Consider the following 14,774-nt stretch of genomic DNA (forward strand, 5'->3'; position numbering starts at 1 on the left):
TTTTCATAAATGTCAAAATGCCCAGAATAAAATCCAAAAATAAGATGTCATCTTCTTCTCCATTACAGAAAACTCGCTAAACACAGATCTATTCAAACCTCATTCATATTTCCTAAAGCCCTAATGGTGCATGCGGCAACTGTTGGTTTTTTTGCAACTTCAACCGTTGCAGGCTCCAATTAAAAATTTCTGAATTGTAGTTTAATATTATATAATTAAAAAATCTAAAGTGGACGCCAAATACAACTAATATTATGTAATTAAAATATCTTTAAAAAAATTAGTTGCAAGGCATGGGGTGCATTGCACGAAATCCATGCCGCGCGTGGGGTGCGGGTCCCACGGCCACGCGCCAACTTGTTTTTTACTAAAAATAATTGAAAATTTGAAAAAATCGACAAAAATGCAAGGCTTTGAATTGTGTGCTTCGAAAAATTATGCAGTGTAAAATCAAATCTCTGATTGAAAAGATAAGATAAGATAGGTTTTTTTTTAAAAATAATTTAATTAAAATTATATTTTAAATAATAAAATTTCATTTATAAATAGATGCAGTATTATCAAATTTTCAATTACAAATCGTTTGTCTTCATCAAAGTTTCAAGATTATATTTCTTTCTGCGAAATTTTTATCCCAATCTATTTTGTTTTATAAATAAAATGGCTGATCAATTTAGATGTCCATTCAAAAAAATTTCGGGTTCTCCAAATACAAAAAGAAATTCAAGCTCTCAAATTTCACAGTTTCATTCTTATCTCAATCCTCGTCCTTCTGAATTTCCATACGGAAATTACTTTCCACAAAATATCCCCGCTGGTTCGAATATTGTTCTAATACTCAGTATTTTAACACAATGTTCCTGACCGATTATTAAGCTCCGTGAGTTGGCCCATATCTGATGTCACACCACTCTCACGGATTCTCTCATCTACCACCATGGAACATCCCACCAAATGAATCTCAAAACATATTTTTCGGATGATCTGGATCCGAAAGAGAGCCGACAACACCAATTTCAAAGTTCGGTACTCAAATTCCACCACATGCGACGTAGCTTGGGATAGAAAATATTAACCTCGATGATGATGATGCGTGTGAAAAAAAGAAAAGAATGTTCCTCATAATAAAGTTAAGGTGATGTGGTCAACTGAGGAAGAGAAAAGTTTTGCAAGAGCTTGGATAACTACTACCAACAACCCAATAGTTTGCTACACACAAAAAAATAAGTATTTTTGGCAAAATACCGACACATACTATAATGATAATCGCGCCGTGGGAAAACCAGTGAGATAATGGAATGCGATAAAGTTACATTACTATCGTGTGATGCCTGATTTTGATAAGTTTTCGGGATGGTACAACAATTTGCTCAACAATCGGGCTAGTGGTCAAAGTGACGCTGATGTTTTATCTGTTGCACATGATATGTGGAACTTCACACAAGAATAAAACATTCAAATATGAACACGTGTGGAAAATTGTAATGGAGTGAGAGAAATGGGCTTTCCAATCACTTGGAAATTATGCTAACAAGAAGTCGAGGACCTCCGAGTCAGGGGCACATACATCTTCAACAAATCTCGATACTGATTATGCATTTGAAATTCGAGCACGTCCAATAAGGCAACAGAGGGCCAAAAGAAAGAAAAAAGCCAAAGCCAAGGTCACAAATGATGGAGATTTTTCATTGAAATGAGAGCAAATGCAGGAATATCAAAGAGAAAAATTGACGATAAAAAAAGCTGAGCTAAGAAATAAAGAAGCTGAGATAAATAACAAGGAAGCTGAGATTAAGCAGAAGGATGCTGAGATGCTCAGAAAGAACTGAATTGGAACAAAAAGATTGTGAAATACTTACGAAGAATACTAGTGGTATGACGGAGGTCCAGCTTCATTAGCATATGAAAATAGTTGAAGCAATTACAAAGAGACGTGGCATTCGATAGATGTATCAGTTATGATTTTATTTATTTATAATTTATGTTGGTTTTTTTATGTTGGTGTTTGTTATTTGTGTACATTTATGTTCTTAATTTTTATGTCGATTTTTGTCGATTTTGTACGAATGCGATTAATTATGTTTTTTAGAACCTAATTGGGGGGGGGGGGGTGGTTGGGTTTAGGTTCTATTGACAACTTTAGCAATTTAAAGCGATAATTCAAGTACGCAAGCGGAAGACTTAAAGCAATAAAAAATAAATGCGGTAAATAAATGGGGTAAGTAAATAAAGCAGTAAAGATATGATATGTTTATGGAAGTTCAACGATAAATCGTCTACGCCTCCCCTTCTTGGTTAAGGTCGATTAACCAAGGATTCACTAGCACTTTGACTTGGCATTTATGGCTCCAAGTATAACCGTTACAACAACATGATCACCGCATCTCTTGGCCTAGATGGCTCCAAGGATAGCCGATACAACTCATACAATTGGCCTTAAAGGCTCCAAGGATAGCCGATACAACAAACTCAATAAACTCGGCTTCACACTCGAGTATACGATAAAAATTTTTAAGCACTTATACAACCCGATACAAAGATATATATATTGAGGGACTCGAAATAGGCTTCAAAATGCTTGAAGGTTTGCTTCAATGATGCTTGAGATAATGAGAGACTCAAGGTGAATTAGGATGCTTCAAATGGCCTCGGAATGCCTCTATTTATAGTTGCAAATTCGGGTGAGATCGTTGAATCCGTTTGGTCTTTGTTGCATCCGTTCTACACTTTTTAAATTTTAATTATTTATGCGCCAGAGCCGATCGTTGCGTACGTTCGACGCAATGCACGTTTGGTCGGTTTAATTTCTTCCTCAAATCCCGGATCATGTATCTGACAAAGAACGTTGCATCCGTTCTCAAGAATGTTGCGTCTGTTCGGCGTCACATTTAATTTTGTACGACTGATTCCTCCCATGATTGAAGTACTAACGTTGTGTCTGATCTTGAATTCGTTGCATCCGTTCTTTAAGCATTGCGAGACTTCAGAAACTCATTTTTTTTAGCTACGAAATAACTTCCAAGATTTTATTTGTCAATGAAAATCTAATGTGCAAAGTCTCATTGTAAATTATTAGTAATAATAACCTAGTTTTGTAATTATCAAAACAAGATAAGTTATCGCATTATAAACATTAATCTCATCTACGAGATTTATATGCATTTAAGGCATAACAATCTCCCCCTTTTTTATAATCACAAAACTTGGTTACACAAGAGAGATAATATGCAATAATTGAAACAAATTAAAATACGCATATAAAAGCTCCCACTAAATTTAACAGCAAGTTAATAATAGGTTTAACAAATTTTTTTTTATCAAATAACCAATTTTTTTATTCTTCCCCTTAGTTAAAGTATTTAACTATTGTCATTACCATCTCCCTTTAAAAAATTAATCATTTAACCAAATTAATTCTCCTCTTTTTTGTGATAATCAAAAAGATAATAATAAAAAAATAAATAAGCAACACTATGTAATAAAAATTTCATTAATAAAGAAATTTCATATACAACTTAAATACAACAAAGATAAAAATCTAAGAGGCGTCATCCGAAGGATCCTGAAGAAGGTTCTCTTCCAATGAATGTAGTATGTCATTGATAGAGTCAAAAAGATCCTCTCATCTTCGTAGTCAAGTGTGCGGCAGATGTCTGGATAGACTGAATGACGGAGAAGTTGCGATCCAAATTGAGTTCTAGGCGTTGAAGATACTCAAAAAGTCGATCGGAAGACGGAGCTGGCGTAGGCGGAGGCTGAGGCATCACTGGTGGGGAAAAAGGTAAATCACCAAAATTAAACATAGGAGAGGAAGATGGAGGAAAAGTAGAAGAGGAAGGAATATCAGGGTTAGTATAACCACTAGGAAATCCTTAATCTTGAACAGACGAAGGAAGGGAAGAAAAAGAAATATGAAAATGAGTAATTGGATGAAAACGAGAGAAAACATGACTTGGGTCATGAACCCATCGAGAAAACACAGGATTTCATGACAAGTCCATCCTTAAGATAGAGTTATGATCAAAAGTGTGTGTCTCGGTGATAGGTGCTTTCTCCAAATCGTCAAAAACTACGTCAAAGTGAGTCAAAATTCAGTTGATAAACCGAGCAAAAGGAAGACTAACTTTCTTCGAATTTTTTGCAATGTAGTGCATAAACATAAATGACAAAACGAGGAAGATTAAAAGGACGCTGAGAAACAATATGACAAAGAACATAAAGGTCCAAAAATTATCACTTGGAGTGGTCTCCAGCACAAGGAACGATGGAAGAAGTGATAAGTTTTTGGACAATTTGAAAATCATGACAAAGCATTTTGAGAGTTGGTCAATCATCACCAGCATGAGCTGGACGACCAAGAATGATAGAGAGAGCTTCTAATCGAGTGAAATCTGGATTGTCTTCAAGCCATTTCAACGAGAAGAAGTGACAAGGTCCATTTCTAGGAAGAGAAAACCATGCAGAGAGATCAGCTAAAGAAAAAAGAATATGCCTATTTTGAACAATTGTAACAGCATGAACATCGTCGCTGCCCAATTCAAGTTCAAAATTGGCGTAAAACTCATGGATGAGAAAAGGAAAAATAAAGTCCGGATCAGAAGGCTGAAACAATGCTTCCCAATGTTGGAAATCAATGAAATCCAACAAGCGAAATGTGATTACAACTCAATCATGTTAAGTTCACCACACAAAAGAATAAAAGTATTTTCATTTAGTGATTTTGTAAAAATATCGACAATTTTATTTTTCTCGTCAACATATTGAAGTTTAACTTCAGTTTGTTCGATTTGATCACGAATAAAATGATGTCGAATGTCAATATTTTTTGTGCGAGAGTGTTGAATCGGATTCTTTGTAAGACATATGGCGCTAGTGTTATCACAAAAAATAGGGATTTTTGAAAAAGAAACACCATAGTCAAGCAATTGATGCTTCATCCAAAGAATTTGCGCACAATAACTACCGACAACCATATATTCGGCTTCGGTTATTGACAATGCAACACAGTTTTGCTTCTTTGAAAACCAAAAAACCAAACAGTTTCCTAAAAAAAACATGTTCCACTAGTGCTTTTTCTATCCACAAAATTTGGCATCACAATAAACTTTTAAATAGAAAAAGGAATTTTTGGAATACCATAAGCCGAGATTTGGAGTATTTGAAAGATATTTGAAAATTCATTTTAAGGCGAATAAATGTGATTCCTTTGGACATGATTGAAATCGTGCACACAAGCAAACATTAAACATAATGTTAGGTCTACTAGAAGTTGCATAAAGTAGGGATCCAATCATACTACGTAATAGAGATTGATCTACAGGTTTACCATTATCATCTTTGTCGAGTCTGATTGATGTACTCATTGGTGTAGATGATGATTTTGAGTTCTCCATTCCAAACTTCTTCAAAATATCCTTAATGTATTTTTCTTGATTGACAAAGAACTCATATTTGCATTGCTTGATTTGCAATATGAGGAAATAATTAAGTTCCCCCATCATGCTCATCTCAAAGTAGTCCTGCATGAGGTTAGAAAATTCTTGACAGAGAGTTTCGTTAGTAGAACCAAAAATAATATCATCCACATAAATTTGCACAATTAACAGATCATATTTTTCACATTTGGTAAACAGAGTAATATCAATTTTACCTCAAAAAAACCATGTGAGATAAGAAATGCTGATAATTTATCATACCAAGCTCTAGGAGCTTGTTTCAATCCATACAAAGCTTTATTAAGTCTATAACATGATCATGAAAATGAGGATCAATAAAGCCAGATGGTTGCTCAATATAAACTTCTTCTTTTAATTCACCATTCAAGAATGCACTCTTAACTTTCATTTGAAATAACTTAAAATTTCTAGAGCAAGCAAAAACAAGTATCATGCGAATGAATTCTAGTCTTGCAACAGGCGCATAAGTTTCATCATAAGCAATGCCTTCTTCTTAACTATATCCTTTTGCTACAAGTCTAGCTTTATTTCTAGTTATTGTTCCATTTTCATCAAGTTTGTTCCTAAAAATCCATTTAGTCCCAATAATTGATCTATCATGAGGTCTAGGAACAAGAAACCAAACATCATTACGTTTAATCTCATTCAATTCATCTTGCATGCCTATAATCCAAGAATAATCTAATAATGCATCATCAACACATTTTGGTTCAACATGAGAAACAAAGGCAAGATGATTGCATAAATTATTAAGAGATGATCTAGTAGATACTCCCTTTGATGGACTTTCGAAGATAAGATCCATAGGATGATCTTTGTGAAGTGTCCATTCCTTTGGAAGGGATGTGTCCTTACTCACATCGTTGTTATCATTCAAGCTTGAGGAGACCATCTCTTCTTAAAGTAAATCTACGTCATCATTGTTAGTGGAAGAAATAGTAGACACAGATTCATCAAAGATTACGTGCATGGATTTTTCTACTAATAGAGTGCGTTTGTTAAAAACTCGATAGACTTTACTAGAAGTAGAATACCCAAGAAAAATACCTTTATCAGACTTGGCATCAAACTTACCAAGGTTGTCCTTACCATTATTGTGGATGTAGCATTTTGATCCAAATGCTCGAAAATACGAAATGTAAGGCTTTCTCCCTCTCCATAATTCATATGGAGTTTTCTTGAGAATGAGCCTTATTGATACGCGATTGATAATGTAACAGGCAGTCTTCATTGTTTCAACCCAAAAATATTTTGGTAGAGAGTTCTCACACATCATGGTCCTCGCAATATCTACAAGTGTCCTATTTTTTCTCTCAACGACACCGTTTTGTTGAGGAGTCCTAGGACAAGAAAAATTGTGACCGATGCCTTTTTCTTCACAAAAATTTGTAAATTTTCATTTTGAAATTTAGTTCCGTGGTCACTACGGATCTTTTTTATTTATAGATTTTTCTCATTTTCAACACTTTTGACAAAGGTTTTAAAATAATCAAAGGCATCATTTTTGTGGGCTAAAAACAATGTCCACGTGAAACGTGAGAAATCATCCACAATGACAAAAGCATAAAGCTTTCCTCCTAGGCTAGCGTTCCTTGAGAGACCACTTATATCTAGGTGGAGAAGTTTAAGGGGCATAAAAGTTGATACAAAATTTTTAATTTTAAAAGAATCTTTTGTGTGTTTGCCAAGCTGACAAGCATTACAAACATAATCTAATTTTAAATCAAGTTTTGGCATACCAACAACTAGATCAAGTTTACAAGGACCAACATGACCTAGTCGTCTATGCCAAAAAATGTTGTCATCAACATTCAAGGATACAAGGCTTTTTATATTTGACAAAAAAAATTATTTAAAGAAACCTTGTAAACATTTTCACTTCTATATCCTTTGAAATTTATGAATTTGTCACCTGTGAGTGATATAGTGCAGTGTTGGGGAGTGAATTTGACTTCATAACCTCTATCGCACAATTGACTTATGCTTAGTAGATTATGCTTAAGTCCTTTCACTAGGAGTACATCATCAATCAAGTAGGATTTAGATATACCTATTGAGCTGATTCCTTCAATAACTCCTTTGTTGTTGTCTCCAAAGGTAACAGTATCTTTCTCCTTTGGTTTGATTGATTGAAGTAGCTTCTTGTTTTCAGTCATGTGTTTGGAGCAGCCACTATCAAGATACCAAATGCTTGGAGGAACATTTTTCCTATTTCCCTGCAAGAATTATTTTTGGTAGCCTTTAGTTCTTTTGGGTCTACAGATGTTAGAAAAGAGAAATATAAAATAGTTTTTAAGAGTTCAGTCTCTCATAAAAAAATCATCGACACTTTCCAAGAGTTCTCCTAGTATATAAGTAGGGCTAAAGCCTCTTTAAAAACCTATTTTCTAGACAGAGCAGCGTTCATCAGGGAGACCAGTCGCAATTCAATGCAGCTTAAACCGGTCTATGAAGAACTCCCTTAGATCATATTCCCATAATGTCAACTCATGAGTTGTTAAGAACTCTTAGGCCTCCATTTCATATAGCTCTTTTTATCATATTGATATTTAAGAGACCTACATTTATCTCTAACATGACCAATTTTATAACAGTAAGTGCATGTAGGGGGTGATCTGATTTTAGCTTTAGCAATAAGGCTAGTGAAGTCTATAGATTTCTTACCATACTCTATTCCTCCTTTATCAAAGCTACATTTTTGCCTGTTTAGAAGATTGTTCAATTTATTACTACTTACGTTAAATTTATCAAATGATTTTTCTAAGTGAGCTACATCATCCTTTAGTCTAAGCTTTTCATGCTCAATATCTAATTCATTTTTTAGAATTTTATTTTATTTTCTAAGTAATTTAGCCATATCAAACAAATTTGTATAGGCAGAAAGTAATTCATCGTAAGAAGGTACTTCATCATCATCGTCGGAGATGATGTCATCATCTTTTGCCATGAGGCAGATGTTGGCTTCCTCCTCCTTATCATCACTGTTGCTCCAAGTAGCTATGAGAGTTTTCTTCTTCCCTTTGTCAACCTTTTTCTTGAGAGGGAATTCATTTGCGTAGTGCCCTTGTTGTTGACAGTTATAACATGTCACTTCCTTATCCGGCTTCTTGTCCTTTTTGAATTTGTTTTCTCGCATAAATCTTTTGAATTTCCTTGCGAAGAGCGTCATGTCATCATCATCATCTTCTTCAAATTGGCTTGATAAGGCAATCCCATTTTCCTTGATCTTTTCATCTTCCTTCTTCACTTCCTTCCTTGTAGACCTGGCCACGGGCCGGGTCCGGGTCGGCAATAGGCCGATCCTTAACCGGCCCGCCCGTGGCCGGTTCCGGTTCGGGCTCGAAACCGCCGGTCCGTGTCCGGTTAACCGACGGTTCCGGTTTCAGGTCGACCCTTATTTTTTAAAAAAAAATTAAAAATTTTTTGTACAGTTGAACTTTAAAAAGTCTATCAAATATTTCATTATCTCAATAAAAAAACTATTATATTTATTAAATAAAAATATATTATATTTCAACTTTTAACATCTTATAATATTACATTTATTCAATAAAAAATATATGGCATTTCAACTTTCAACATTGTATATTAAAAACTCTATCTAGTTCAATAAAAAAATATTATATTTATTAAATAAAAAATATATTACATTTTAACTTTTCACATCTTATATTAAAAATTATATATATATCAATAAAAAATTTATTATATTTATTCAATAAAAATCTATATTATATTTCAACATCTTATATTAAAAACTCTATCTATCTCAATTAAAAATTCTATTTATCTCAATAAAAAATATATTACATTTCAACTTTAAATATCTTGTATAAAAAATATTATTACATTTATTTATATTCAATCACATTCAATTAACAAATCAACACTTGGCCTAGTGGCAAGAATTAGATCCCAAACTCATTTGGTTTTGGGTTCAAATCTCACCCATGTATGGGTATCAAATATATATTATTTAAATTAGTATTTAAAATTAAAATAATATTTTAAAAAGGTAAACCCGATGGGTCAACCCAGCGAACCCGGAGGGTCGGACCCGCCGGGTTGAACCGGCCAACCCGCCGGGTCGGCGGTTTTCAAAAGGGAAAACCGGGACCGGTCCGATCCCGGTTCCGGGTTGGACCCGTTGACCCGATTAACCGGCCCGTTGACCACGGGCCGGTTCCGGTCCGGGTCCGGGTCCAACCCGGCCCTTGGCCAGGTCTACTTCCTTGTAGGTAACAGTAACTCATGGGTTTTTAGGGTCCCATGGAGTTGATCAAGATCGTAGGAAGCGGTGTCGCCTTTGTTCGACTCAACGATGACCGTTCTCTTTGCATCCCACTCTTTGGGTAATGCTCGAAGTGCTCTCCCCCAAACTTTTCTTGGGAGGATATTGCTCTCCAAGTTGGGCTAGCTTGTTGATAATTTAGATGAGCCTCCGGAATATTGTTTCTATATTTTCTTTGGAATCCATCTCAAATGTTTCGTATTTGAGTTGTAGTAGATCAATCTTTGTTTCTTTGACTTGGTTGGTTCTCTCGTGGCATATCTTCGATTTGTCACATATTTCTTTTGTGGAGGAGCACATCGAGATCCGGTTGTACTCGTTCATATCTAAAGAACAATGCAAAAATATTCATAGCTTTAGCATTTTGAGAAATTAATCGCGGGTCCTCTTTCGAAAAGTCATTCATTACCTTTGGAACTTCAATCCCATCAACTATTTTCATAGGTGTATAGGGACCTTTCACCGTCACTTTCCAAAGATCATAATCTACGGATTGAGTATATAAAGACATTCTATTTTTCCAATACCTGTAGTTTATGTCGTTGAAAAGAGGAAGACGATTGGTTGATTTCTCTTGTGTATAATCACTCGCTAGATTGACCATTAGAACCTTTTGAAAATATTTTCAAAAGTGTGGCTTTGATACCACTTGTTAGAACTTAATGGGGGGATTTAGGTTCTATTGACAACTTTAGTAATTTAAAGCGATTATGCAAGTACGCAAGCAGATGACTTAAAGCAATCAAAAATAAATGCGATAAATAAATGCGGTAAGTAAATAAATCATTAAAGAGATATGATATGTTTATGGAAGCTCCACGATAAATCGTCTACGTATCCCCTTCTTGGTTAAGGTCGATTAACCAAGGATCCACTAGCACTTTGACTTGGCGTTGATGGCTCCAAGTATAACCGTTACAACAACACGATCACCGCGTCTCTTGGCCTTGATGGCTCCAAGGATAGCCGATACAACTCACACACTTGGCCTTAAGGACTCCAAGGATAGCCTCACAACAAACTCAACAAACTCGGCTTCACACTCGAGTATACGATAACAATTTTCAAGCATTTATAAAACTCAACAAACTCGGCTTCACACTTGAGGGACTCGAAATAGGCTTCAAAATTCTTGAAGGATTGCTTGAATGATGCTTGAGAGAATGAGAGACTCAAGGTGAGTTGGGATGCTTCAAATGACCTCAGAATGCCTCTATTTATAGTTGCAAATTTGGGTGAGATCGTTGCATCCATTTGGTCTTCGTTGCATCCGTTCTACACTTTTTAAATTTGAATTATTTCTGCGCCAGTGCCATTCGTTGCGTCCGTTCCAAATATTGTTGCGTCCGTTCGACGCAATGCACGTTTGGTTGATTTAATTTCTGCCTCAAATCCTGGATCATGTATCTGACAAAGAACTTTGCATCCGTTCGACGTCACATTTAATTTTGTCCAGCTAATTCCTTCCGTGATTTAAGCACTAACATTGCGTCTGATATTGAATTCGTTGCATCCGTTCTTTAAGGATTGCGAGACTTCAGAAACTCATTTTTTTATCTACGAAATAACTTCCAAGATTTTATTTTTCAATTAAAATCTAATCTGCAAAGTCTCATTGTAAATGATTAGTAATAATAACCTAGTTTTGTAATTATCAAAACAAGATAAGTTAATCGCATTAAAACATTAATCTCATCTCCGAGATTTGTATGCGTTTAAGGCGTAACAATGTTGTTCTTTATTATCAATTAGTAATATATCATTTTTTTATTTTTACACCATTGTAATGATTTAATTCATAATTTTTTAATTAATTATATATTAAATATAAAATAACCATAAAAAATAATTTAGATAAAAAAAATCAATGCAGTGCAACGGATAGTGTAATGATGTTGTTGTGTGATGGATAATATATCGTTTTTTATATGTAACAGATAATATAACGAATATAATAAAATTATGTGCAATGGATATTATTACATTGAATTGCGTGCAACAGATAGTATGAAATTTAAACTTTTACTCTATAAATATGGTTTGAAGCTTTCATTTGTGTCATTCAATATTCTCAACTTTTCAGCACTTATAATAAAAATGTCTGAAGATCCACTTCGTGCTACAAATGTTTCATTCGCGAGTTTTGGCGAAATGACATGTGGGAAGATACGGAAGATGATGTAGATCGAATGATGATTACGCTGCTTGAAGAGGAAGAGCAGAGACTTCAAATAGACCGAAGGAATGTACGATCTAGAAATTCAAGGAGATATGTGAATCGAGATCGTGAAAATGAGCATTCTCGCCTTGTCAAAGATTATTTCCCCAAAAATCCTACATTTCATGATGAAGTATTCCGGAGGTGATTTTGAATGCGTAGATTGTTATTCATTCGCATGTCGATGCTGTAGTAGCCCGTATCCAAAATGAAGTGATTAAGTCATTAATAAAAATTTAATTAAGTTAAACAGGATTAAAGGATTTCCTAAAGGGCTTTAAGAGGTGTAAAATGAACTAAGAACAATCGAAAATGGCCCGAAAGGTCACAAGATATTGGACGCTTCGGACCAGGAACGGACCATCCGAAGTGACCGGACGTTCCGAAGCAAGAACGGACGCTCCGGTCTGGATAGGGATTATGTCATCATCGAGGTCAGCAAGATGATGTCATTGCTTACGTCATGTATTGGACATCGGACACTCCGATGTGCTGGCAGGACGCGTGGCATGCATGCAACGATCGGACGCTTCGATGTATAGATCGAAAGGTCCGATCTGTGTCTATAAATATGGGTTCGAGGAGCTCATCCTTGCTCATTTCCAACTTCTTCCTCTCCCATTCTAGCTCATTTTAAGGGCTTTGGGGGATCTTATTTAAGAGTAGGAGTTGGAGGATAGTGTCCGGAGCAGTAGCGGAGCTATTGCGAAGTAGTGCCCAAGTTGTGGGACAGTCGCTAGCAGCGGGCTGACGATGGACACAGGTATATCTTTGGCTTCCTAAAAGTATTAGGGATCATGTAATAGCTTAGTTAAGGTTTTTAAAGCATGTTTAGTGATGCATGGTTATTTTTCATTGTAGACTTATAGTTCGGGATGGTAAGCTTGGAACCTAGATGGATGCTTCTAGGACTGCCTTAGTAAGTTATGTAAGTTCTGACTGAGATTGCCAGCGGTTATGCATGCTTATATGTTGCATTTATGTGCCATGATTGCATGTTTCTGTTATGCTACATATGCATACATCTTGATTTATCCGGTAGGCTTACCCAGTATAGCAGATTTGCTCAGCCCCATTGCATGTGTGGATGAGAACCATAGTTTTGGGACCCAAATATGTCCACAGTATATGGTATGGGAGCCACCTCCTGATGCGACGATCCAGCGTGCTACATACCATGACTCCTAGTCTGAGCAAGATATGATTCTCAGTATGATACCCCGACATTCATTTGCATGCATTATGTTTGTATGTTTACCCGTATTAGCGTATTGAGCGTTAGCGCTCACATACAGTATTTTGTTGTTGTCTGGACACCCCATTATACGGGGCAGGTGCAGGTGCAGGTAGGACATCCAAAGACTCAGTGGAGTCAGTGATCAGGAAATTAAGAGACAACAGGTTTAGCTGTTAGACTTATTTTTTTTATCGAGGTTTACTAGATTGGGTTGTAAATTATGAATTTGTTGAACCGGTTGTATTCTGTCGGTCAGATTTTATTTAAGCTTCCGAAATTATATTTGATTTACTGTTATTGCATGCTTTATTAAGCACTAATCTCTTATTAGTAGTGGAGCTGGGTTGGGTCACTACAGATGCTCTTACAAATCATTCAAACAACTTTCAATGGAGGAGAGACACTGCAGGAAGACAAAGTTTTTCGCCGCTTAAAAAATGCACAGCGGCAATTCGTTAGTTGGTATATGCAGCCCAGTCGATTCTCTCGATGAGTACGTATGTATGGGTGAAAGAACTGCATTGAACTGCTTGATCAAATTCTGTCTATGCATGATTGATGTGTTTGGGGCACGAGATGCAGACACTCAACGATTGCTTCAAATGCATGAAAAGAAGCACGACTTCCCTGGAATGTTGGGCAGCCTTGATTGCATGCATTGGGAGTGGAGGAATTATCATGTAGCTCGGAAAGGACAATATACTAGAGGTTATTATGGCGTCCCAACGATAATTCTTGAAGCGGTAGCATCTACAGGCTTGATGATATTACATGCTTTTTTGGCATTGCAGGATCGCATAATAATATAAATGTTCTTAACGAATCACTGTTATTCAACGTCTTCCTATAAGGAAAAGCACCGAATGTTCATTTCATGGTGAACAAAACATCTTATACAAAAGGATATTATCTTACAGATGGAATCTACTCGGAATGGGTTGCTTTCATCAAAAACTTTCCGTGCCCCGAGGATCCCAAGAGGAAGAAATTCAAGGAGAGACAAGAGTCTGGAAGAAAGGACGTTGAGCGAGCATTTGGAAAGCTGCAAGCTCGTTGGAAAATTGTTAGAGGTCCTGCACTATCTTATTACAAGAATGATTTAAGAAATATCATGTAAGTACACGTGTATTATTTTACACAACATGATTATTGAGGATGAGGGAGATGAGTCACTCAACTGGTCGGATGAAAACTCTCTTCCACCAGCACGAATCATCACGGGCTCTACCCAAGAATTCCGAGAGTACCTCCAAAATTATAACGAGTTACGTTTATGTTTATGCACGTTTATGTTTTTTAATTTTAATTTATTTTGGTCTTTATTTTTTTTGTAAGGATGCGATTTATGAATTCAAGCTTTATTATTAATTATGAATATTTTCGTTATATCGTTTTTTATTTTATTAAATCATTATTACACTTTAAATTGTAATTTAATATATTATTACAATTATATATTAATAAAAAAATAAATCTATTTTAAATATAGATTTATTTATTTCATACATACATGAATTTTTTTAATAGTTATTAAATTTTGATTAGAGACTAATTAATCAAATAAAATATTAA

General features: G+C 35.4%; 1 protein-coding gene across 1 annotated transcript; it reads left to right on the plus strand.

Moving 5' to 3' along the window:
• Positions 1 to 13,639: 13,639 nt before the first annotated feature.
• LOC140872475 (uncharacterized) lies at positions 13,640 to 14,319 on the plus strand. Its single transcript, XM_073275322.1, has 2 exons — positions 13,640 to 13,958; positions 14,054 to 14,319. Exons 1-2 carry the CDS (start codon positions 13,640 to 13,642, stop codon positions 14,317 to 14,319), a joined length of 585 nt encoding a protein of 194 aa, XP_073131423.1.
• Positions 14,320 to 14,774: the final 455 nt, after the last annotated feature.

The sequence above is a fragment of the Henckelia pumila genome, unplaced genomic scaffold, assembly GCF_033568475.1.
Source record: "Henckelia pumila isolate YLH828 unplaced genomic scaffold, ASM3356847v2 CTG_466, whole genome shotgun sequence".
NCBI classification, from domain to species: Eukaryota; Viridiplantae; Streptophyta; class Magnoliopsida; order Lamiales; family Gesneriaceae; genus Henckelia; species Henckelia pumila.

Coding starts and splice junctions, on each gene's coding strand:
- LOC140872475 (XM_073275322.1), top strand. CDS start 13,640: ATGCACAGCGGCAATTCGTTAGTTGGTATATGCAGCCCAGTCGATTCT. Junction 13,959..14,053: donor TGAAGCGGTAGCATCTACAG/GCTTGATGATAT, acceptor TCTTCCTATAAG/GAAAAGCACCGAATGTTCAT.